Here is a 21,417-nt window from a genome sequence, read left to right as displayed (position 1 = left end):
CCTCTTCCCATGCTTCATCTTCCCCTCCTCTCCCCATTTTTTTCCATTTTTCAGATGAGAGAGAGAGAGACAATATGTAGAGAGACAATACGGCGACAAACACTACTACTAGTCGGCCAAGTGTACAAAAGGGGTTATGTACTCTTGCTAGTACTAGTGTACATGATTGTACACTACAAAAATGAAAAGAGAGAGAGAGAGAAAAAAGCCTCTTGTAGTTGTACGAGTACGGGCAAAACTCAAAAATAATGTTGCACAATCATGTACACATGGATGTCAAAACTATGTCAAAACTAAAAATATGTTTTGTAAAAGAGCGAACAGTGACGGTTGTACCGGAAAGAAAAACTGCCTGAAAAGATTGCATATACATGTAGTTCAAAACCATTCATTGAGTGACAGACTGACAGTCAGTATCCCAATCAGTGCCCAACTCCGATGCCCACCCCGTCATGGAGGGACAAACCAATGAGTCCATGGCGAGATCCATGCAGCCGAAGGTCGACAGCACGAAAGATTGCGAACTGGGTGCGGATACGAACCCATGCCATCACAGACGCGTATGACCTCCCCCACTTGTGTGCAAGCTGACTGTTCAGGCGCCGCTGGTAGGCAGCATACTCGCAATGAAGTATGGCATCGGTGGAGCAAACAAGAGGAGTAAATGATGCACGCAACTCCTCACTCACCTGGCCATACTTCTTCTTCTTGCTTTCTGCTGCTTTCCGAGCGACGGTTTCCCAAGATGACCGGCCGGGTAGCTGGGTGCATCAGCAGCAACGATGCGGTTGTCGAACAATGCAACTGCCACCCGGCTACCTTCCCAGACACCCCGGGCTGACCAATCAGCTTGCAGGTTGTTCCGACCATCCTCCGGAACGAGAACAGACTCAACATGGCCCGGACACCACCAAACGTTACCTGGGCGAGTCTGGTATCTGTATTTTGTATTTGTATTTAATATTATTTTATGGATTCTCCACAGGCCTTAGCCTAAATCGAGGGATCTGAGTGACTCACGGATGTCATTATGCCCTTTCTTCACCAGGCCACCCTTGTGGCAATCCAACCCATGCTGCAGGGTGAAACGAGCGCCGCAACCATCGCACTCAGCAGGAAGATGCATGGGCTCGCGTCCATATCTGATGCAGGCGAGCTGATCCCGGAACTGTACAGACCGGCGATGATGTCGTAACCTTCTTGACGTAAAGGGAGAAAGAGCCATCCTGAAGCGTTGCCTTTCACAATGCGTGAAAGCGATCGCTGCTCAGTGGCCTAGTGGGAGGGAGTCCCGCGAAAAGTCCTGGCTGATCTGGGCAGACTGCACGTGCGTCTCTGATGAGTCTGATATCAAGAGTACATGAAAACCAGGTTTGATCTTGCTGGAGTTGAGAGGCACCCGGCGACGTGGTCATTGTACACTACAAAAAAACTATGTACACAAATCACAATACGGTACAGGCGAGGCATCCCGTACACATCCCGTACCATAAAAGGAGTGTGTAGTATAGTAGATCTACGTACCGTAGCCTAACTAGCCAGCGCTAGCGGATCATCAAACAGGATCTAGCATCTAGCTGCCACTGGGCACTGGTTAGCGCTAGCGATATAGCGCGGCTAAGCGCGCCGCGCGCGCGGTTCAGGTCAGATGACGTCATTCATGACGTGCAGTGTGAGTGGCAGCATGCATGCATAGCAGGCATGCAGTACGTGCTCAGTGGTCGATCAACACGAACAAATTCCCTCGTCAAAAGTCCTGGCCTCGCAGTGACAGTCGAACGCCGTCCAAGCAGTTTGTCCAGCAACTACTTCGGGGCTGAATTATCATCTTATTGGATACTGGTGCATACTAGTCAATGTACCGGTAACTTGCATTATATTTAAAATGTCGGCAAGCCGCGTTCCAGGAGATGATGAGATTGACCTCGCCACAGCAACTGCAATTGCGTCAGCAGTGGGTGAGGAGGGAATGGACGTGAATATGGCGACGTGTTCATTCCATAAAATAAAGTGGCTATACCTGGAAAAGGAGGACTTGAGCATCCCCATTGTGACGCAGAATGAAAACGGACCCTGTCCACTTCTAGCTCTTATCAATGCTTTATGTTTGTCACGGAGAATGCGGCTAACGCCTGGGAAGATGTCTATTTCTGGCCAGCAACTGATCGAAACTTTGTTCGCCTATTTACTTGAGAATCAGCCGCAGGTACGTATATGGAGCTTGTCCGGTCGTATTTGTACATTGTGGATTTCAGGGGTCCTGGACCGGGGGTAATACAATTCCATTTCTATGTTTTCGAATTCCATTCCCTTCGAATTCCATTCCCTGGTGGATTTTTTTACCATGATGACGTTGAACATTCTTGTGCGGGCATCATGACGTCAGGACTGGGGACATAGTCATTGGGCGCGTTCGATACACACATTTCGGTCAATTCTAGATTTAGTTATGGTGGATGCACCGTTCGATTACACAAATTCCGTCGTCGCTTCCTATTCCGTCAATTCTGAAGAGACGACGGAATTGCTAATTTCAGAATTGCTATTTCCAGAATTGACGCACTCGACGTTAACCCCATGCTAGGTCCACGTGTGTGCGAGGGTGCACGGGATCCCACATGATCCCCTTTTACGATTTTACGTGTAGTCATTCGTTTACATGGTCGCAATACGTTCATTCGAGAATTATACAACTGGGGTTCAAATGTGTAATCGAAAGCGCCCATTGGAATGTTGCGTACTGGCGCATTGCAGAAGCGGCGAAACCCACCCTGTTTGTCAGGCTATGGCTGGACCAGCTGTTTGACCGCCAACCCATGTATATTACTGAGGAGGTCATGTGTACCCGCCATATCATAAGCCTAGTTCATATTCGACGGGACGCGGCGTAAGGATCGACAGGACAGTCTGACGGCGTCCAATGTGAACACCAGGAACGGGAACGCAACCGTACTACCGTACAGATCGGGAAGCGACGGGATGAGTTCAATCAGTTCAATTTTCATACTGTAGTCGGGACGCAAGCGTACAAAACGGCTGCACTTTGAGTGTGAACATTAGACGGCATCATGCGCCGACTACTCCCGGTTCGTACGTGGAAATTGTTTGCACTTGGAACACTACGCTTCCCATGATAACTTGCAGAATGGTTAACATGACTTGAGTTGAATTTTAGCAAGATAAGATTTCATGTCACTTCCTGTATTTAGGGATAGTCCAGGAGTGTGACGGACAAACTGTTTTATTATTTCCTGGGGCTATTATTAGAATGGCACCACTTTTGGGGCTACTTTTTTGGTCTTCATGAAAAACTGGTATTGTGAACTTGATTCCGCTTCATTCAAGGAGAAATAATTGAAAAGAAGGCCTGGAAACAAGAAATTAGGTCCGAAAGTCACCCCGTCGCGGACCATGCCTTATGACTTGCGCCATTCGACGTTGAACATCGCAACAGCTGCAGCATGTCGTGTCATTCGAATCGTAAAGGATTTTACAGCTCACCCCAGCCTTCCTGACAGGCCCTTACACCCTGTACCATCAGTGTTCCGTCGAAAGTAACCCAGGCTATACAGAAACTGTATGAAGGACTATGGTATGGCCGGACCAATCAATCAAAACCTGCTTCCACCGTTCCTGACATGTTGTACTACTATACTGGCTACAACTGTTATGTATTTGCTATTTACTGCAGTATAGTACATTTGGTGGCAGTAAGCCAGCTCAATCAGAGGTGGGGGAGCTGTGCCCCCCCCCCCCCCCCCTTTGGCTAGAACCCTGGACTGTTTGTGTGTGTGTGTGTGGGGGGGGGGGGGGGGGGGGTGAGAGGCAGGGTGTGTATGTGTACGCACTAAGGCCAAGGGCGGTGCCCCCGGTCATTCCACCACCGGACTTCAATGTCCACAACAGTTCTTACCCGCCGGGGTGTTCAAGCAACGCAAACCAGGACAAGAAGACTCTATCCTACATGCAGCCTAAGCCTCTTTCATGGAACTGGCTGGTGCATGCGGCTAGCCAGCTGTGATGTGATAGTACCATGCCCGTTCCCTGTTTCAGTCATGTTCATGATGGTGAATGTCAGTCTTCACCACTACAGCATTACTATTTTTTTCTTGGCCATGTCTTTTCTGAATCAGGAGATGACAGAGGCACAGAAACTGAACTACGAGCGCAATGTGCAAGACGCAATGGCTGTTTCACGGCATCTACTGACAGGCCTGAATATGAATGTCAAGATGAGCAGGTAAATGTGATAGCTCATGTTTGCACTGCGTGTGTGTGTGTGTGTGCGCGCGCGCGCGCGTGTGTGCATGTGTTTTGAACTGTTTTTGCTTGTGGCAGTGTTGCTGGGAGACGAAAGGTGATTGTGTACAGTCAACTTCGCTTATAACGACACTCGGCGGGGCATCAAAAAGTTGTCCTTATTCGCAAAGTGTCGTTATACCCGAAGTCTCATTATATGTATTACAGTGGGATGGGACTTGGCTCTGGGCATGGAAATTCTGTCGTTATTCACGAATTGTCGTTATATCCGCAGTCGTTATTAGCGAAGTTGACTGTATGTGTGTTTGTTAGTGGGGTGTGATTTTTGTTGTATTTATTCAACATTTTCTGGCTCGTCAAACAACTGCCAATGACAAATGAATGTGAAATAAAGGGTGATAGCCAACCACGGCATGTAACAGGTTGCCTGATAAAATTAGGGCCTCCCACCAACTGGTTCAGCTGTTGGGGAGTACAGTATGTCTGACTCTGGGCACCTGTATTGAAGCATGTTGACCTACGGGCTGCTTATGGATGACACTGAGTTGTGTGCAACACTCCATGTGTTTGCTGTCAATCACCCAGGGTGGATCAGTTTGAGTACACACCCGAGATGATCATATTTGACCTGGTCGGTGTCAACCTGTACCATGGTTGGCTAGTGGAGCCAGGCTCCAGTATTCACAGCGATCTGCTGGCTACGCTCACATACAACACAATGGTGGAGAAGGCCATCGCAGCCACAGAAGACCTGCCCATGGATGCTACAGAGGCACAGCAGGAAGCCTGGACGGAGCAGCGGAGTATTGGTAAGCATTGGAAGATACAACCTCTACAGCCCCCAACCCTTGGGTAGCATGCATTTTAGCAACTCATTTTAGTAGATCAAGAATTTTTTTCACCGTACGTAATGCTCCAAGGGTGTGCGATGTGTCAAAAGTTTGCAGCTCTGAAAACTTACATCACATCATACTGTCTACTCTTGATAATATGCGAACCTGCTCGTAGGGGCAATGCCGCGTGTGTTATCGTGATTGCCTGGCTTGTGTATACTGTATTCTAGTAAACATACTTGCTGTCTGGATTGCCAAAAAAATGCGCAGCTTATCAGGAGCATGTAACTTTATAGGGCAGTGCGTGACTTGTCGCAAGTCGATGGCACTTACCAGTAGCTTTCTCAAGTACATACTGTGCCACTTACAAGGGTGGTCAGTTGCTGCACCGCCTGGACCTGCCACAGAATGTTGCCACTAAATGAATTGTACAGCATACTGCTGTAGTACCAGAGTGCCACTATTCTCATACTGTACGACATGAAGATAAAAGCGAGGAAGTTAGTTTAGCATTTTAACTAGAGAAATATCTTCATTAGAATAAATTTTGTCTGGGCCATTATGCCTAACAATTGTTTCAGTAACACGGCCTGGCACGAGGGAAACATGGATGCAGTGAATGGGATTTTCGGTCATTGGCCGCTTTGCTGGTGGGTCTGATCCACTCGCTTCCCACCGCTTTAGGAGCTGCATCTGCGCCTTGATCTTCGGGGGGGGGGGGGGGGGGATGGGTGGCTGTCTACAAATGCGGAAAACTCAGTCTAACTGAGTGCCATGCGAACGGTTTAACCCTTTACTGTCCGTACATACAAGCATCGATCCAATGGGATCGATGGGGTAGGCATTTTGAAATTATCGTAACTTGCTCAAATCTAGGTCTTTTGGAGAGATCGAAATATGTAGGTCGAAGAGAAAAGTCTCAGCTGTCGCCTCGAACAATTCCCGAAGCGATACGAAGAGCGGTTGCGGAGTTATTGCACTCGTAATTCTGGTCCCGGGAAATGTGCGTTCAGAGCGCGACGCGCATGTCGACGGCTGGGATTTTCCCTGTTTACGTCACCTGTTGGCAAGGCTACACCGATTCAAATTCAAAAGTAGGTTCCCGGGAGTCTCTACGAAAATATTTGAGCTCGATACGAGCAACAGGGGTGACATGGTGGATTGAGATCGATCTCGAACGTGAGCTCAGCGCTTTTGCGCGTTCCCTGGCTTGCAGCGCTGGACCAGTGCATCCTGTGGCGCCGAGTGTGGGCTCATTGCGTTCGGCTCGTCAAGACCTTTCCAGGATGCCCAAGATCGTGGAAATCGTCAAATTCAAACCAACGTTACGTCTAATTTTAGTTTCAGATTTTGGGGTTGCGTGGGCTTGTATACATTTTAATCGGACAGTAAAGGGTTAAAAAGATATTTTATAGCAACATGTCTTTAAAGTATATTTAGTCTTTTTGACATGTTGTTCTCGTGTTGTCCACTCTGACAGGTACTGCGGCGAAGGATTTCTTGGACCAGTCAGCTAGCCAATTGACTGTGCATGGTCTTCTGGAGCTGAAGCGCGCCTTGACAGACGGTCAGACAAGCGTATTCTTCCGCAACAATCATTTCAGTACTCTGTACAAGCAAAATGTAAGCATAGTGCCTCTCATCTCGCCCGTTTCAAGTGCATAATAATAATAACAATACAGCATGCATATAGCTCATATGAAAAAATCAAATGAGGGTCATGCATCTGTCAACAACATCGAGCCAGTGCGTTCTGTCTGAGGCAAGTTGCTCTGCTTCCAAAGGAGACATTTCTAGAAGTAAAAGGTTTCAAATGCATGTGTACTGGTAAATGATATCTTGCTTTTTATTAGGGCTGAAACGATCATTCAATAACTCCTAACGATCAACCAATATCATTAACGATCGATATATTGGTTTTATCGATTCTTGTCGGCTCTATCGAACACCGGTTTATAAAGAAATTCTATGATTCCTTTGCTATGCTAGAAATTTGTGGCACCGCACCTGTTGACATCTGTAGATATCTGGCTGGTTTTATGCAGCATGAACTACTCAAGTAGAGAATTTCATGTTGTTTCTTGAGCGAAGAATCTTGTCATCACCCTCTGGCAGCTGCTCTCATCTCCAACTTCTCCCACAAATAAACCGAAAAGACTTCTTCTCTCCCAATCTCTTTCAAAGCCACAAATCAATTTTACTGCGCTTGAAAGTACATGATTGCACTCGTATTCCACTATCGGATGGAGTGCAAGGGCTAGAATACTGTCACTGATATGCATGCATAAAAATCGTTAGTACTCGTTTTGAACACTAACGATTATCGATCGCACTCTTAACGATCGATATGCGAGTTATCGGTATAATTGTTTCAGCCCTACTTTTTATACACATGGTGTCAGGCGGTATGTGTGTGTGGTGGTGGTGGTGGTGGTGGTGATACCACTGTACACCAGTACTAGCGAGAAGGAATGGAATGGTATGACCATATCCAGTGCACAATATTTCTCAAGTACATGACATGTACTTGAGAAATATTGTGCACTGGATTGTACTTTTGTGTAGATCAAAATAACTGATTCATATCAACATGTGCTAAAAACTTGTTGTGAGAAGTTATCATCTTTTCTACCTTTGTTCTATTTGAAAGAGTTTTTTGTTTTGTTTTCTTCCACTGGATAACTGGTACTGCAGGGTAATCTGTATGTTCTAGTAACGGATCAAGGCTACTTTGACGAGCATCAAGTAGTGTTCGAAAGCCTTAATGATGTACATGGTAGCAGTGCTTTCTATGACCATAACCTCACCGAGGTGACGGCTGCGTTGCAAAACAGAGCGAAGGAAGCAGCTGCTGCGCAATCTTCTAATCAAGGATCTGTCGGGGCAACAGCGGCGGTTGCACCATCATCGGTGGGTGCTGCGACAACTGGACTGGCATCTACGCAGGAAGATCAGGAGTGAGTTCAATCTAGACTGCTTTCACTTTACTGCATGCCTTTCCCTGTCAGTAATTTCTGAACAGCTTTACCATGGCCGGTAGGGGCATTGCTTGTAATGAATTGGAGGCGTGGAATGCACAACAACAGAGCCTCAGACTATCTCCGTACCATTACCCTTGTCAGTCTTCCCGTGGCTGGCTCGACGCTGCATATTCACTTGAGCAATGCATGTGTCATGTCTACTCCGTGGTCAAATTGCCCTTGTGGACGTTGTGGTGATCTTTGTGAGTATAGATTGGAAAGACCTCATTAGGTTTGTCAGAGGCTTCGTTGTTGCATGACTATGGATGCACTGTTGTTGCTTCAAAGTAGTAATACCTCATGTACATGAGAATAGTACATTGTAGTTCATGAATGACTGGCGTTTCTTTATTCTCAACCTGCCCGTCATGGACTAGTACCTGTATGATACTCTGGGTTTGCGTGGAACATTTGTGAAGTCTGTGTACTCTCCTCCTCCTTCTCTCTCTCTCTCTCTCTCTCTCTCTCTCTCTCTCTCTCTCTCTCTCTCTCTCTCTCTCTCCCTCAGCTACTTGCTGGCGTTGACACTGCGCGACGAAGAATCAGCTGCAGCTGCGCGTGGGCAAGCAGCAGGCAGTGGTACAGCAGCGGCTACAAGCAGCAACACCGTGGCGGTATCCTTACCCACCGCACACGGTGTGCCCCCGGCCGAAGTGCCTCGGCAAGAAGCGGCCGCCACATGCCGCCCTGTGCAGGAAAGCTCCGGCTTGATTCCGGTCTCCGTGAGCCGTCCGTCCACGCAAGCACACCAGGCCGTAGCTAACGTGCCCGCAGCAACGGACGGCGGTTTGCCCGCGGCCGATCATGCAGCACCTTGTCCTGTTCTTACTGCTGATCAGCTGACCAGTGCGATTGCCATGGCAACTGCCGCTATCCAGCCTACCCAATCACAATCAGGTCCCACCCAGCCTACCCAAGAGGATCTAGAGTAAGTGCCCCCCCCCCCCCCTGTACTAGTGTACCGTTCAGTGTCAGTGTGTGGCACTTGGCTTTTGATCTCTTGCGTATTGCTTGTGCTCGGGTTGTTCCTTGCTTAGCTTCGAACAGCAGTCCTTACGACGTACTGTTGCTGTCAGCTGTGATGAAATGCCCAGTGTTCATGAGGAGCGGAGATATAACAGTTGATGATGGATGATGAGCGCTCCGTTACCAAAGCGGAGAGCGGAGATATAACAGTCCCACCCTGGTACCCTCCCAATAGGATCTATAATGCGCTGAAAAAAGGGTGAAGAAGAAGCTAGAGTTCCCGCGTTTGAGCTGATGGATCACGTGTGGGGCAGTTTTCTTTTACCAAAAATTTGATTTTTGAACTTTTAGTAAAACTGCGTACTGTAAATATACAAATTTTCGGCAGCTATTTAATTTCGGCTATATTCGGCACCGACCCAAAACGCCTAAATTAAAACGCCGATGAAATTTTTCACAGCATCTGTCGCACTATACAGTGCCCTCTACCCCACGCCGAAAATAAATCGCCGCCGAAATGTCAAAAATCGTGAAGTGCCGAAATTTTGCAGCGCCGAAATTTTGTATATTTACAGTAGTACTTCGTACAGAATGTTTTGTACAGTTTCATGCACCATCTCCAGTATCGAGAGACCAGACACCGAAATTTAGAGTACACCTAGATGGCACTGGAGTATGCACTGTACAAGTAGGTGCATGGAACGCTGGTCACATAATTCTACATTAATGTTACACCTGAAACCTGGCTGGCCCCTGACACCAAAAATTTACTACACCTAATATTACATTTATACAGTACCCAGTATAGGCAGTGTCCCTAAAAAATAGCCCTGGTGTTTGGGTGTTCAGAAGGCTGATTGGGCCATAACCGGACCTGCCAGAGCGGGTGCTGAAAGCCTACTTCATCGTACTTGAAATAGCATTGACAGGAGTTGCTTTGATGATTGATATGATACTTTGTATTGTGTTGTGCTGTGTTGTACTGTGCTGTGCTGCACAGTATGCAAGTAGCACGAGAGCTTCAAGCAGCCTTGGATCAGGACGTTGCCATGGAACTCCATCGGCAAGAAGAAACTCTGCGTTTGCAGGAGGAAGAAGTGCAACTTCGACAGACGCAACCTTCTACGGCTCAGGTTTCCGAACTGCAGCAGCAGCAGCAACAGCAACAAGGACAGCAGCAGCAGCAGCAGGGACAGCAACGGCAGCGGCAACCTGGACAGGGATCTGGGGATGGACGTTCACCTGTACGTTAGCGCTCGTACCATTAGTGTGTTCACTGTTAATGAATCACGGTCTCTCTCTCTCTCTCCCTCTCTCTCTCTCTCTCTCTCTCTCTCTCTCTCTCTCTCTCTCTCCCTCTCTCTCTCTCCCTCTCCCTCCCTCCCTCTCTCCCTCTCTGTCCCTGTCTCTCTCCCCCCCCCCCCCCCACACACACTTGTACTTGTACTTGTTGCTCACTGCCAAAACTGGTCACGTGGGTCTCCCCGGGAGAGGGGAGAGAGACTCGAAAGGAATCTTGGAAAGATGACTCAATTGGCTATTGAACTGCCCAACGGCCAACACCCCCTGAAATCCCCAAAACTCTGGGTGGACTTGAAAATGATCCCACTTATGGGCTCACCACACCTCAGTAAGTGGGTGAGGACACACACACACACTCTCTCTCTCTCTCTCTCTCGTTATATAATAGCGAAACTTCAATATACGGTCTTTATAATCTGGCACCAGTTCTGCTACTTCTGCTTGGTTAGGGCCTGGTCAGACTGCGGCAAAAACGAAATAATCCTGTGATTATAATCCGAATCTCCATACTAACTTGACGCCAGAGCGGCAAAATCGAGAGTTGACGCTCCAAAAAAAAGCAAGAACGGACCACGCGTTTCCGCTTCAAACAGGAGTTTGACGCTGATATTCACTGATTTTTTCATCTTGATATCGAGGAGCGAATTGGCCACCGACAACAACAAAACTCCTAAGGATGGTTGCAAGGATTGCACTGAAGGTGTTCGCGATTACTGAGGTAAAGGAGTTTGACGTTGTTTGTGGAGATTACCACTTGACGCTCGAAATGAAGTTTGAATTTTCATTCTCCCCACATGTGCAGTGTGATCGCGATTCTAATCTTGAACGATTTTCTTTTTTCGCCAGGCACCCAAAATTTGCCGCAGTCTGACCAGGCCCTTAGGGAGGGTGCTGGATTAAATCCAGCCGGCATGAACAGGACGGGGGGTGGGGTATGTGATGCATTGTATCGGGCGCTATCAAGAGTGTGCATCTGTGTAATTATGGACCAATGCCCACTGTGCTTTGTAACTTGCCTATATCACGTCCTGTCCTCGTGCACTCAAAACCACAGCCACTCGAACCAGCACATGATATGTACGAATCAAGTACCGATGTAATCTCTAAATTTTGGGTGCGAAAAGTGCACACAATATCCCAGAAAATCGGGTATGGTATAGGTGTGGTAGATCATGCTGAAGTTAGTTGGACTCTTATTAGTCTTATGTCCCCTTGACTTGGTTGTAAATATGCACAGCATCCAAGTCAAGGGACGTAAGTTGGAAGATGGCTGGCTGATGGACTGAAGTTTTGTTGGCACTTGCGCGTCCTCATCTGGAATGCAAAACACACAAATGAGGTACTGTATTCGTAAGCAGTCTACAAATATGTTTGCTCCTGTGTCTGCTTGTCTGTCCGTCCAACGACTGTCTGGCAGCGCTCCCAAAATCCTAACCGGTCTCTCTCTTTCTCTATCTCTCTATCTCTCTCTCTCTCTCTCTCTCTCTCTCTATCTCTATCTCTATCTCTCTCTTGCTCTTGCTCTTGCTCTTGCTCTCGCTCTTGCTCTCGCTCTCTTTGTTCATATGTGCTGTTGGCCTACAGGACTCCTGTTGCCTGTTGTGATAGAGAGAGGCGTTGCTGCCTCCTCACTTGCTCACGTGTAACGCCATTGTCTTCCTGTTGGGGTAGGCTCTGTCCGGAACATGCATGTTCCCCACTGCCCTGTGTGTAGCTGCATCTTGCACTAGAGCATGCTAACAGTCCTATCGTTGCCAAGACGATTTTCAGCTGCCGATTGTCACTGTGTACCAGTGGTAACTCTGCTCATTTCATACACTCTACTCCCTGGCCGCTCTTCGTGAATTTTACGATTTTCAGCTGGTGGACGCCGCTGGCCTCCTCTCTCATTGGTGCTGCACCAGTTGTTTTAGCTCATTTGACTTCGTGTTGCTGAACTTTTTGTGCATTTATTTACAGTGTCTGTCCGGCGAAATCCCGTTTTATTAAACAGTTCTCTCTATATCAGTACTGGCCTCACTATATTTTTCTACTAACCTGCACATAGTCACACATGCTGGTCAAGTCATAAAATTCTTTTTGCTTTTCTTCGTTTGTTTGGTCTTTTGTCTCGGAGCTCCATATCAATTTTTATATTGTGTTTTCGATAAAGGTTTTGACTCTGTCCAGTTTGGACAAACTCTGTGACTGTTGCCCAAGCGCACATAGCAGTCATGTCTTTACGCTGATTATTTCATTCTAGACTCCTACGAATCAATGTCCAGTTCGAGCCGCTATAAGAAAGAGTCCACATGGTGGAAAGAACACCAAGCTAAGATTGACTTCTTTCTCTTGTTGTTCTGAATGATGTGATTGTCACTGTGTGCTGAGCTGAGGTGGCTTGTGAATGCTTCTTCGGGTAGCTGCAGCTGTTGTTACAAATGGCAATGTCCAATAAGAGTGTTTGTTTGAATTTGATTTCTTTATTCGTTGTTTAAATTGAATTCTTTATTCTCACGATGGCACCATCATCAGTAAGAGAAGTTGTTGTTGTTGTTGTTGTTGTTGTCGTCGTCGTTGTCGTCGTCGTCGTTGTACTGTGCTTGTCGGCTGGGGAGGCATACATGTACCTTGTGAGGAGATAACAATTGACATGGGCTTATAGTGGAAGTGACATGCCAGTGGAACACAAAACAATATTAGTATGAGGTTTTGCTCCCGGCCTGCTTGTTCCAATTGCCCTTGCGATGGTACAGGGGCCATGCCCATTCGCTTATGGCATTCGCTATTATGACTTGCAGTTGATATCGACCAGGCGGCGGGTCACGACATACAACAACACCCTAGCTATAGCCATGATTCTGATCATTCATGGCTATTGGCTATGCCAAATTTAAAGCAAGGAGTAGAAGGAAAGAAATCCCGCAAGGAGTAGATCAGGTAGTAAATACTCGTAGATCTACGAGTACTGTATCTGGACTCTGACAGCTGATGCTTGATGAGCGATGATGCCGATGAATGACTGTGCATGTGCCTGGTAAAATACATGTACGTGACGCACATGTCTATGGAGTGTTTTTGACGCCTCCATGGCGCCCGAATTCAGACTCGAGACACAAGCTGCAACATCCAATGACACATAATCATTGGCAGTATTAGATCAGGTCGATTTTTAGGTGAGGCTTCTCCATCAAAAAGTACTTGCCAAGACAACAGTTGTTGTGAGCCTATCGATCAACGGACGTCCGAGTAAAGTACTTTGGTGTTGGAAAGAAAATGCTGTCAGGAAAGCGCATTCTGGTCACGGGAGCCAGTGGTATGTAATAGGCCTATGGAACTGGAAATTTCAAAAAATAATGTGATGCTCAGTCTGAGACTCAATCTGAACCCATCAATGAGTTTAGTTAGTTTGGGCTGTTGAGAAAGATGTAAAATGTATCACTATGACTGTTCACCTTCAAAACGCTCATACCCCACTCACTTCAGTTTGTTTTCAAGTTGAAAATACCTGCCATCTCGTATACTCAATTACACACGCTGCTGAGCTGAATAGCAGTGCAACAGGCAATACATGTATTGGGCAACATCAGGGAACCAACGTGAAACTGGATTTGTTTCATTCATTTTCGTGCAGAGGAAGTTGTATTGTGATAAGACAATACTGATATTGCCATTGCAACGCTCTTCCAGAACAAGTCTCATTGGCCCCGTCCAACAAGATGATGGCAAGGAAACGAGAAAATGCTGCGCTCACGAGCACACGAGCACCCCATCACATGAACTATGCGTGTGGTGCCGCCAGAGGCCCAGTACTGTGAGTACTGGGCATTCAACGGTACTATGTACATAACATAGAAGCCTTGCTTGATAGCATAATGCTCCTGCCTACAACCGCAACCCGGTTGGCAGAGTGCCGGTCTTGCGACCATTATTTTGATCCATATTGGGGAAACCCTGGTTAGGACCCTCTTTTTTTTTAAAGAGGGTCCGAGCCGGGGTTTCCCCAATACGGTTCAAATGGTCGCAAGACCCGGACTCTGCCAACCGGGTTGCGGTTGTAGTCAGGAGCGCTACTGTAAAAGCCATATTTATAACGAAGTGCTAATTCTAACGAGTTTACGAGGAGAAATCTGTCGTTAAAATATAAATCGTTGCACAGAAATCGATACATATACAGTCCTATTGAGCGTTGAGAATGAGTGAGAATCGTTATCTTTGGTACACGTAAACCAGTCAATTTTGGGAAATCGTTATATTGCGCCTCGTTAGAATAATGGCTTTTACAATATGCGTCCTCGCATTGTAACATGCTGTCGATATCGAATACTATGTACATGTAGTTATAATAAGTGTGTGTATGTCTGTCTGTTTGTCTGCGTGTGCGTGCGTATGTGCGTGCACATGCGCTCGCACGCTCGTGCATGCATATGTGTGCGCACATGTGTACACATGTGGGTTTTATTCTGTCAGGTATTGGCGGTGCTGTGTGTCTGGCAGCTGCCAAGGAAGGCGCACATGTAGCCGTTATTAGCAAGTCCTCCGGGTCACTGGAGGCACTTGGAAAACAAGTGAGTGGAGATGGTAGGGTGTGTACAAGCTTGTGTATCCAGTAGACTGGACTAGAGATCAAACGTCTGTAAATGTTGTCTAAGAGCAAGGTCATTGTATGAAACAAGCCCGCATTCCCCTCTGACAAATAGAGCACCCGAATTTACACGGTGTTTCATGCATATTGCCACTACGTGTGGATATTCATTTTGTGCTGTGCTGTGGTGGCCCCCACTGGCAATGTTCACGTGTTCAATAGTGATGTACACGTATGAGTGAGTGTGCGGATGTGTGCGCAACGAGTGAGTGCAGGGTGGACAGAGAACCGAATTTACACGGTGTTTCATGCATATTGCCACTACGTGTGGATATTCATTTATCCAGCACCTTTGTTCAGCCGGCGAAAATCTGCCAAACGGATGTCATCTGGTTAAAGAGGTCTGATTTTATCCTTACAAGTGCAGCACTGTACTACTTTGAAGTACTGTATAAGCAGAAATATTCGTCTGGAATTTAATTTCATCTTTTTCGTCCAAGGAGCTTTTGGACTAAATTAAATGTAGGACAAATATCGATTTGTCCAGCGTTTCTATACACTCTTATGATCTTCGGACGAAAATTTCAACCGGACGAACTCCTTTTCTTTGGAGTTGGACGAAATTATTGACCAACGAAATTTTCTGCCTCTACAGTAGTACTTTGATCATGCCACCAGGTTGTCACCTTGTGTTCCTGCTCTGATTGGGATGATCTCTCCATCGTGTGTTTCGAAATGTGGTAGAAACTAGAAATGCTTACTAGAATAGCACATATTTATCGTGACTGTTGCATGATGTCTGATGACACCTCTCGTAGTCCATAGTGTATCTAGCAAGTTTCATACCGGTGATAGTGGAGGTGTTTACTGTGAGACTGAGCATGAGTCATGTACTGGATGCACATTGATGTCTCTTATTTCAGAACTCCAACATTCAGCTGATCCAAGCCGATCTTGGAGAAGGATTGGACGCAATCCGCAAGGCCGTCTCACAAGTTGGTCATGTTGATGGGCTAGTCAACAACGCAGCAGTTGCTGACATTCTCCCGTTTGTCGAAGTCACCGAGGAGTCCTATGACAAGTCAGTACATGTACACATGTGTATGTGTGTGCGTGTGCGTGCGTGCACGCCTGTGTGTGTGTGTGTGTGTGTGCGTGCGTGTGTGCATGTGTGTGCGCATGTGTGTGTGTGTGTTTGCATGTGTGTGTGTGTGTGTGTGTGTGTGTGTGTGTGTGTGTGTGTGTGTGTGTGTGTGTGTGTGTGTGTGTGTGTGTGTGTGTGTGTGTGTGTGTGTGTGTGTGTGTGTGTGTGTGTGTGTGTGTGTGTGTGTGTGTGTGTGTGCAGCTGTGTGGTGGATACCAGGCTAAAAATAGTGGCGGTCAATTCATCAGCCTTGCAAGCTGTTGAATGGTGTAATCCCAGCACAAGTTGCTATGTCTAACATAGCTGTTCGCTATCATCGCTTCCGCGATGGGCATGTCTGAGGTCTGAGGTCTGAGGTGTGTGTGTATGTATGTGTGTTCCTGCATGTGTGTTCTGACCATGGTGTGCTGTATTGAGTTCTGTTTTGTTTTTTTGTGACAATCTCGTTCTTTGTTTTGTGCTTCATTTTGTTGTACTGTACAGGCAAATGGATGTGAATGTGAAGGCAGTGTTCTTTGTTGGGCAGGTAAGAAGAGCATACACAGGTTTCTTGTGGCATACTTGTAACTAGATTTCGGCTAGCTGAAGCTTGTTCAAGTCGACCACTACTCAACCAATGTTGGCCACCTTTGTGCATTGGCACCGGTCTTCTCGTGCGCATACATTTAATTTTCTGTGTGGCATACAGTACCTCCACTGGGGGGGGGGGGGGGGGGGGGGGGGGCTGCAACTGTAAAGGCAGTCCCTGTATACTGTACAAGCAGAAATATTCATCTGGAATTTAATTTCGTCTTTTTCGTCCAAGGAGCTTTTGGACTAAATTAAATGTAGGACGAATATCGATTTGTCCAGCTTTTCTATACACTCTTACGATCCATGGACGAAATTTTCAACCGGACGAACTCCTTTTCTTTGGAGTTGGACGAAATTATTGACGGACGAAATGTTCTGCCTCTACAGTAGTCTATAGTGTGATGTGGACTCTAACCGGTCTTTGTTTAGTCTGATTATGCATGCTCCGGGTTTCTGACTTGGCTGGCCAGTGATACTATCTCAGTCACCGTATAGACCGTAGTATAGTGTGCACTTTTGTTGCACTTTTTTCAGCTTCAAAAATATCCTTTTTTTGATTGTTCGTAAACTCCTACGCAGCCTACACATACTTGTACTAGCATATGGCTACTCAATTTCCCAACGGTCTCTTTGCTGCGAATAACTGAAAATCCCGGGCCTGGTTCATCATCAGGGCAAAAAGTCAGTTAGTTGCAGCGAAAAGACTGTTGGGGAGATTCAGAAGTTGCCGCATTCAAAGATATCGGCTGTGCTGCCGATATGACAAGTACCTACACTGTCTACTGTGTATACTAGTACATGTACATGATTGTAGTATCACCTGAACATTGAGTGACCATACATCCTCACAGCACTCTTCAAACGGTCTCTGGGCTACACCCTGAAGGTGGGCATTCGACAAACGTCCTTGCCTGAAAATTCGGATCACTTTTTCTTTTTCATGGATTGGTGTAGCCTGTTTAAACAGTGTTGTGAGGATGTACCAGTGTGGCAGTGTGCCAGTGTGCCAGTGTGCCAGTGTACCAGTGTGGCAGTGTACCAGTGTGGCAGTGTACCAGTGTACCAGTGTGGCAGTGTGGTTATAATTGATTGCTGCATTGGAGCCTGTGCTTATTGAGAAATGTTGGTGGAGTGGATTTTTTGGTCAAGGAGAGGGCACTCCATATGCTGTACAGGCAGAACATTTCCTCGGTCAATAATTTCGTCCAACGCCAATGAAAGGGAGTTCGTCCGGTTGTAAATTTCGTCCATGGATCATAGGAGTGTATTGAAAAGCTGGACAAATCGACATTAGTCCGGCATTTATTTTAGTCCAAAAGCTCCTTGGACGACAAAGACGAAATTAAGTTCCAGACGAATATTTCTGCTTATACATGTACAGTAGTCCTGGGGCGAATCCGGCATGTGTCTTGTGGTATGGGGATGTTGTCACTGTGTTTTGTGTTGTGGTGATGTGGTGATGTTGTGGTGTTGTGGTGATGTTGCTCCTGTTGCTGTTAGTGTGTGGCCAAGGCTATGGTGGAGCAGAAAGGTGGCGGTGCCATTGTCAATGTCTCAAGCCAAGCGTCAATGCGCGCCATTAGCGGTCACTCAGTGTATGGTGAGTGATCAAATTAACCTGACTGACATCCACACTTTCTTTCCCAATTAACAACTCTGCTGGTGCTGGCACTGGTGCTGCTGGTGCTGACACTGGTGCTGCTGGTGCTGGTGCTGGCACTGGTGCTGCTGGTGCTGGCACTGGTGCTGCTGGTGCTGGTTATTCTCTGTAGTGCCTGTTTTAGTAGTCATTGACTACAGGTTTTAGTCCACGCCAGTGACTGCTCCTTTCCAGGGTTGGTGTGTCCTGTAGGGCTAGGTTATGTGCCACTTACTGAGTGGAATGGGAAATAAAGTGTGATTGTGAGCATCACACAACACTGTGCGAGAACATAGTACCTTGACGTTGTGCTGTGTTAGAATTAGAAGCATTGTAAAGAATACTACTAAAGATGTCACACGAAGTGTATTCTTTCCCCTCAAGTTAGTGACAGTAGATGAGGTTAGTGACAGTAGATGAGGTTAGTGACAGTAGATGAGGCTAGTGACAGTAGATGACTTACGTGTACTGTTGATGTATGAGTATGTGACAGTAGATGACTGGTCCAGTGACTAATCACACATCCTCAAGTTAGCATCCTGTGAAGTGTTGTACAAGTGCAACTTCCTCACTTGTCCTTACACCTGTGGCTCAGCAGGCACATGCCGGTACCGACGTTATGAACCACTCACTCCCAGCAGTGTATCATGTCATTTATACTATTGCTCTGCTGGCCTCAACATCACCGAGGGATTGCTCTGCTCATGAGCTAGCTTGCAATGCTGTGAAGATGGCTTGATGCGGATTTTGACGAGAATGGATTTCTATTCTTTGCAGTTGCTGTTCATGTTCTAATTGTAGATGAGCTGAAGTGCCACCCGCACTTATCTTCAAGCTTTTGTTGTGTCTGAATTAGTTACCTCTCCTCCCTGATTGTTGTTTGCTGCTGCTGCTGCTGCTGTCTGTTTGCTGCTGCTGCTGCTGCTGTCTGTTTGCTGCCCTTTGATGGTGTTGACTGGCTTGCTGGCAGGTACTTCCAAGGGTGCTGTGGACAACCTTACTCGTGTCATGGCATTGGAGCTGGGACCACACAAGGCAAGTCACACACTCAGACACTGTTTGGTGTATGTAGTGCAACTGCAAATTGATATACATGTAGTACCTTGAAGTATTTACATGTTTTTATGTGCATACTGTTTTGGTCGGTCGGTCGGTCAGTTGGTGCACACAAGCAGTTCCTGGTGAGGCATACAACACCAGTGTTGTGTTGTGTCTTTGACTTGTGCTGCGAAACATACTAAGTAGGGTCTGGTGGTATTTACAGTTTGATTGCCCCCATTGTGGAGAGTGATAATTTTGGCTTCAGAGTGGCCTTGTGCAACTCCCTCCATACGTATCTCTCCAGTCACATTAGTGCTCACCCGTACCCAGGGTCAGTTTATAGCCTAGTGTATGTTGTGTGTGTGTGTGTGTGTGTGTGTGTGTGTGTGTGTGTGTGTGTGTGTGTGTGCGTGTGTGCGTGTGCGTGTGTGTGTGTGTGCGTGTGTGTGTGTGTGCGTGTGTGCGTGTGTGTGTGTGTGTGTGCGTGTGTGTCTTGGTTTGTGAACTTTGTGTATCCCATTCCTATTCCGTAGATCCGAGTGAATAGTGTCAATCCTACAGTAGTCCTTACTGCTATGGGACGTGAGAACTGGTCCGACCCTGCCGTTGCCAAACCAATGCTAGATCACATCCCGCTGGGACGCTTTGCAGGTCAGTGATATTGGGTATGCATGTATGTGTGCATGCACTGACTCGCCATTGTGACGAAGCCATGATCCATTGCCTACAATCTGGGAATGGACTTTCATAGAAACTAGAAATGTTGGAAGCAGAGAGTACTACAAAGCCTTCATTCCCGAAGCTATGTAAAAACGAAAAAAAATCTTCCGGTCAATACAGGAGTCTGCTTGGTACAGGGTCCAGCAAACACAGGTTTTACTGTATTCTTCTTCGGGATACAAGCAAGAATCCCTTTCTCACAATGATTCTTGCACCGGTCCAGCCGGTGCGTGTGTGTGTGTGTGTGTGTGCGGGCGTGTGCGTGTACATGTGCCTGTGCGTATGCCTATGTTCCGTTGCTATGCCCGTCCGTCTTTCCTCTACATGCAGAGGTATCCGAGGTGGTTGACCCCATCCTCTATCTGCTGAGTGATCGCAGTACCATGATTACCGGCACCATGTTGCCTGTTGATGGTGGTTTTACCGCCTGTTGATGTCATCACATTCACCGCTCTGGCTTCACTGCCTTGTGACTAGATGCTGGGATTACCAACTACTTGTACTTCTAGCAGCCTACATATGCGCTGCGCACGCATGGGATGCGCGTTCAAGAAGAGTACCTGGGAGTCGACCAGACGACGCTGCCCTGAATCTTCACAAGGCAAGCTTCAGCACCACCAACCAGAGAGATGGAAAGTCTATGTGGGGATTTGAATTTCAGAACTGTCATCACCTTGATAGTGTAGTGGCCGGTCTCTGATATGTGAAGTACTGCGTACGAGTATTACCAGAATGCACTCTTACTGGTATTCTTTATCAACCTTCTTTCAATGACCTTGTCAGTCCAGGGCTGAGTGGCAAGTTAGAGATGATAATTATTATTTTGGCTGTAGGATATATCTTCAACTTATTGTAACTGATATTTTAACTGATATTTTTTTACTACAGTCCATTCATCGGAAACTGGCCCGCTGGCTTTTGAAAGTCGGATTTGGGCCGAATTGAGGATCAAAAACCCACTTTAAATCTCAAAAATCTGGGTTTTGGATCTGCTTCTCCATACATTTTGTCATGGCATACCTGTCCTAATTTTGTAAAACCTGGCTGAATTTCTATTTCCCTGTTCTTGGAATTTTCTGGCCTCAAATGTGGCAAGGAGTAATTGCACGGGTCACACAATGCGTGATGTACTGTTGTTTTCACGATATCTACAACTATATGACAGACACCAAAAAGTTAGGGTGCCAGTTTCCAATGAATGGACTGTAGGTTACCATTTCTTCAGTTGTGAATGCAGCTGCAGGTGTGAAGTCGGCTCGAGCTATTTCCTTCTAAGAAAAAAAGCCCACTGGAACCAAATCTGTGTACAGATTCCAATTGTTCCCTCAATCCCCCAAACAAAATCCGTCTACGGA

At 46.7% G+C, this 21,417-nt stretch overlaps 2 protein-coding genes across 4 annotated transcripts; both read left to right on the top strand.

The window, feature by feature from the left end:
* Positions 1-1,726: 1,726 nt before the first annotated feature.
* LOC135829397 (ubiquitin carboxyl-terminal hydrolase MINDY-1-like) lies at positions 1,727-12,903 on the top strand. Of its 2 annotated transcripts, XR_010555811.1 has the most exons (9): positions 1,727-2,206; positions 4,134-4,240; positions 4,846-5,069; positions 6,574-6,716; positions 7,788-8,050; positions 8,622-9,041; positions 10,080-10,323; positions 11,619-11,720; positions 11,966-12,903. XR_010555811.1 is itself a non-coding variant. In XM_065341808.1 (8 exons), the coding sequence occupies exons 1-8, from the start codon at positions 1,886-1,888 to the stop codon at positions 11,984-11,986; spliced, it is 1,743 nt and encodes a 580-aa protein (XP_065197880.1). In that variant the 5' UTR covers positions 1,727-1,885; the 3' UTR covers positions 11,987-12,903. The 2 variants fall into 2 exon arrangements, 1 of the variants encoding a protein (XP_065197880.1); XM_065341808.1 differs by lacking the exon at positions 11,619-11,720.
* Positions 12,904-13,493: 590 nt separating this feature from the next.
* On the top strand, positions 13,494-21,134 carry LOC135829420 (L-xylulose reductase-like). Of its 2 annotated transcripts, none has more exons than XM_065341832.1 (8): positions 13,494-13,676; positions 14,831-14,928; positions 15,869-16,026; positions 16,573-16,615; positions 18,163-18,262; positions 19,272-19,336; positions 19,876-19,993; positions 20,393-21,134. In XM_065341832.1, the coding sequence occupies exons 1-8, from the start codon at positions 13,637-13,639 to the stop codon at positions 20,494-20,496; spliced, it is 726 nt and encodes a 241-aa protein (XP_065197904.1). In that variant the 5' UTR covers positions 13,494-13,636; the 3' UTR covers positions 20,497-21,134. The 2 variants fall into 2 exon arrangements, with proteins under 2 accessions (XP_065197904.1, XP_065197913.1); XM_065341841.1 differs by lacking the exon at positions 13,494-13,676 and adding an exon at positions 14,129-14,174.
* Positions 21,135-21,417: the final 283 nt, after the last annotated feature.

The sequence above is a fragment of the Sycon ciliatum genome, chromosome 1 (assembly GCF_964019385.1).
Source record: "Sycon ciliatum chromosome 1, ocSycCili1.1, whole genome shotgun sequence".
In the NCBI taxonomy this organism is placed as follows: domain Eukaryota; kingdom Metazoa; phylum Porifera; class Calcarea; order Leucosolenida; family Sycettidae; genus Sycon; species Sycon ciliatum.
Note: the sequence above shows the minus strand (reverse complement) of the source record. Positions and strands in the feature narration are given on the sequence as shown.

Coding starts and splice junctions, on each gene's coding strand:
- LOC135829420 (XM_065341832.1), top strand. CDS start 13,637: ATGCTGTCAGGAAAGCGCATTCTGGTCACGGGAGCCAGTG. Junction 14,929..15,868: donor TGGAGGCACTTGGAAAACAA/GTGAGTGGAGAT, acceptor CTCTTATTTCAG/AACTCCAACATTCAGCTGAT. Junction 16,027..16,572: donor ACCGAGGAGTCCTATGACAA/GTCAGTACATGT, acceptor TGTACTGTACAG/GCAAATGGATGTGAATGTGA.
- LOC135829397 (XM_065341808.1), top strand. CDS start 1,886: ATGTCGGCAAGCCGCGTTCCAGGAGATGATGAGATTGACCTCGCCACA. Junction 8,051..8,621: donor TCTACGCAGGAAGATCAGGA/GTGAGTTCAATC, acceptor TCTCTCCCTCAG/CTACTTGCTGGCGTTGACAC. Junction 9,042..10,079: donor CCTACCCAAGAGGATCTAGA/GTAAGTGCCCCC, acceptor TGTGCTGCACAG/TATGCAAGTAGCACGAGAGC.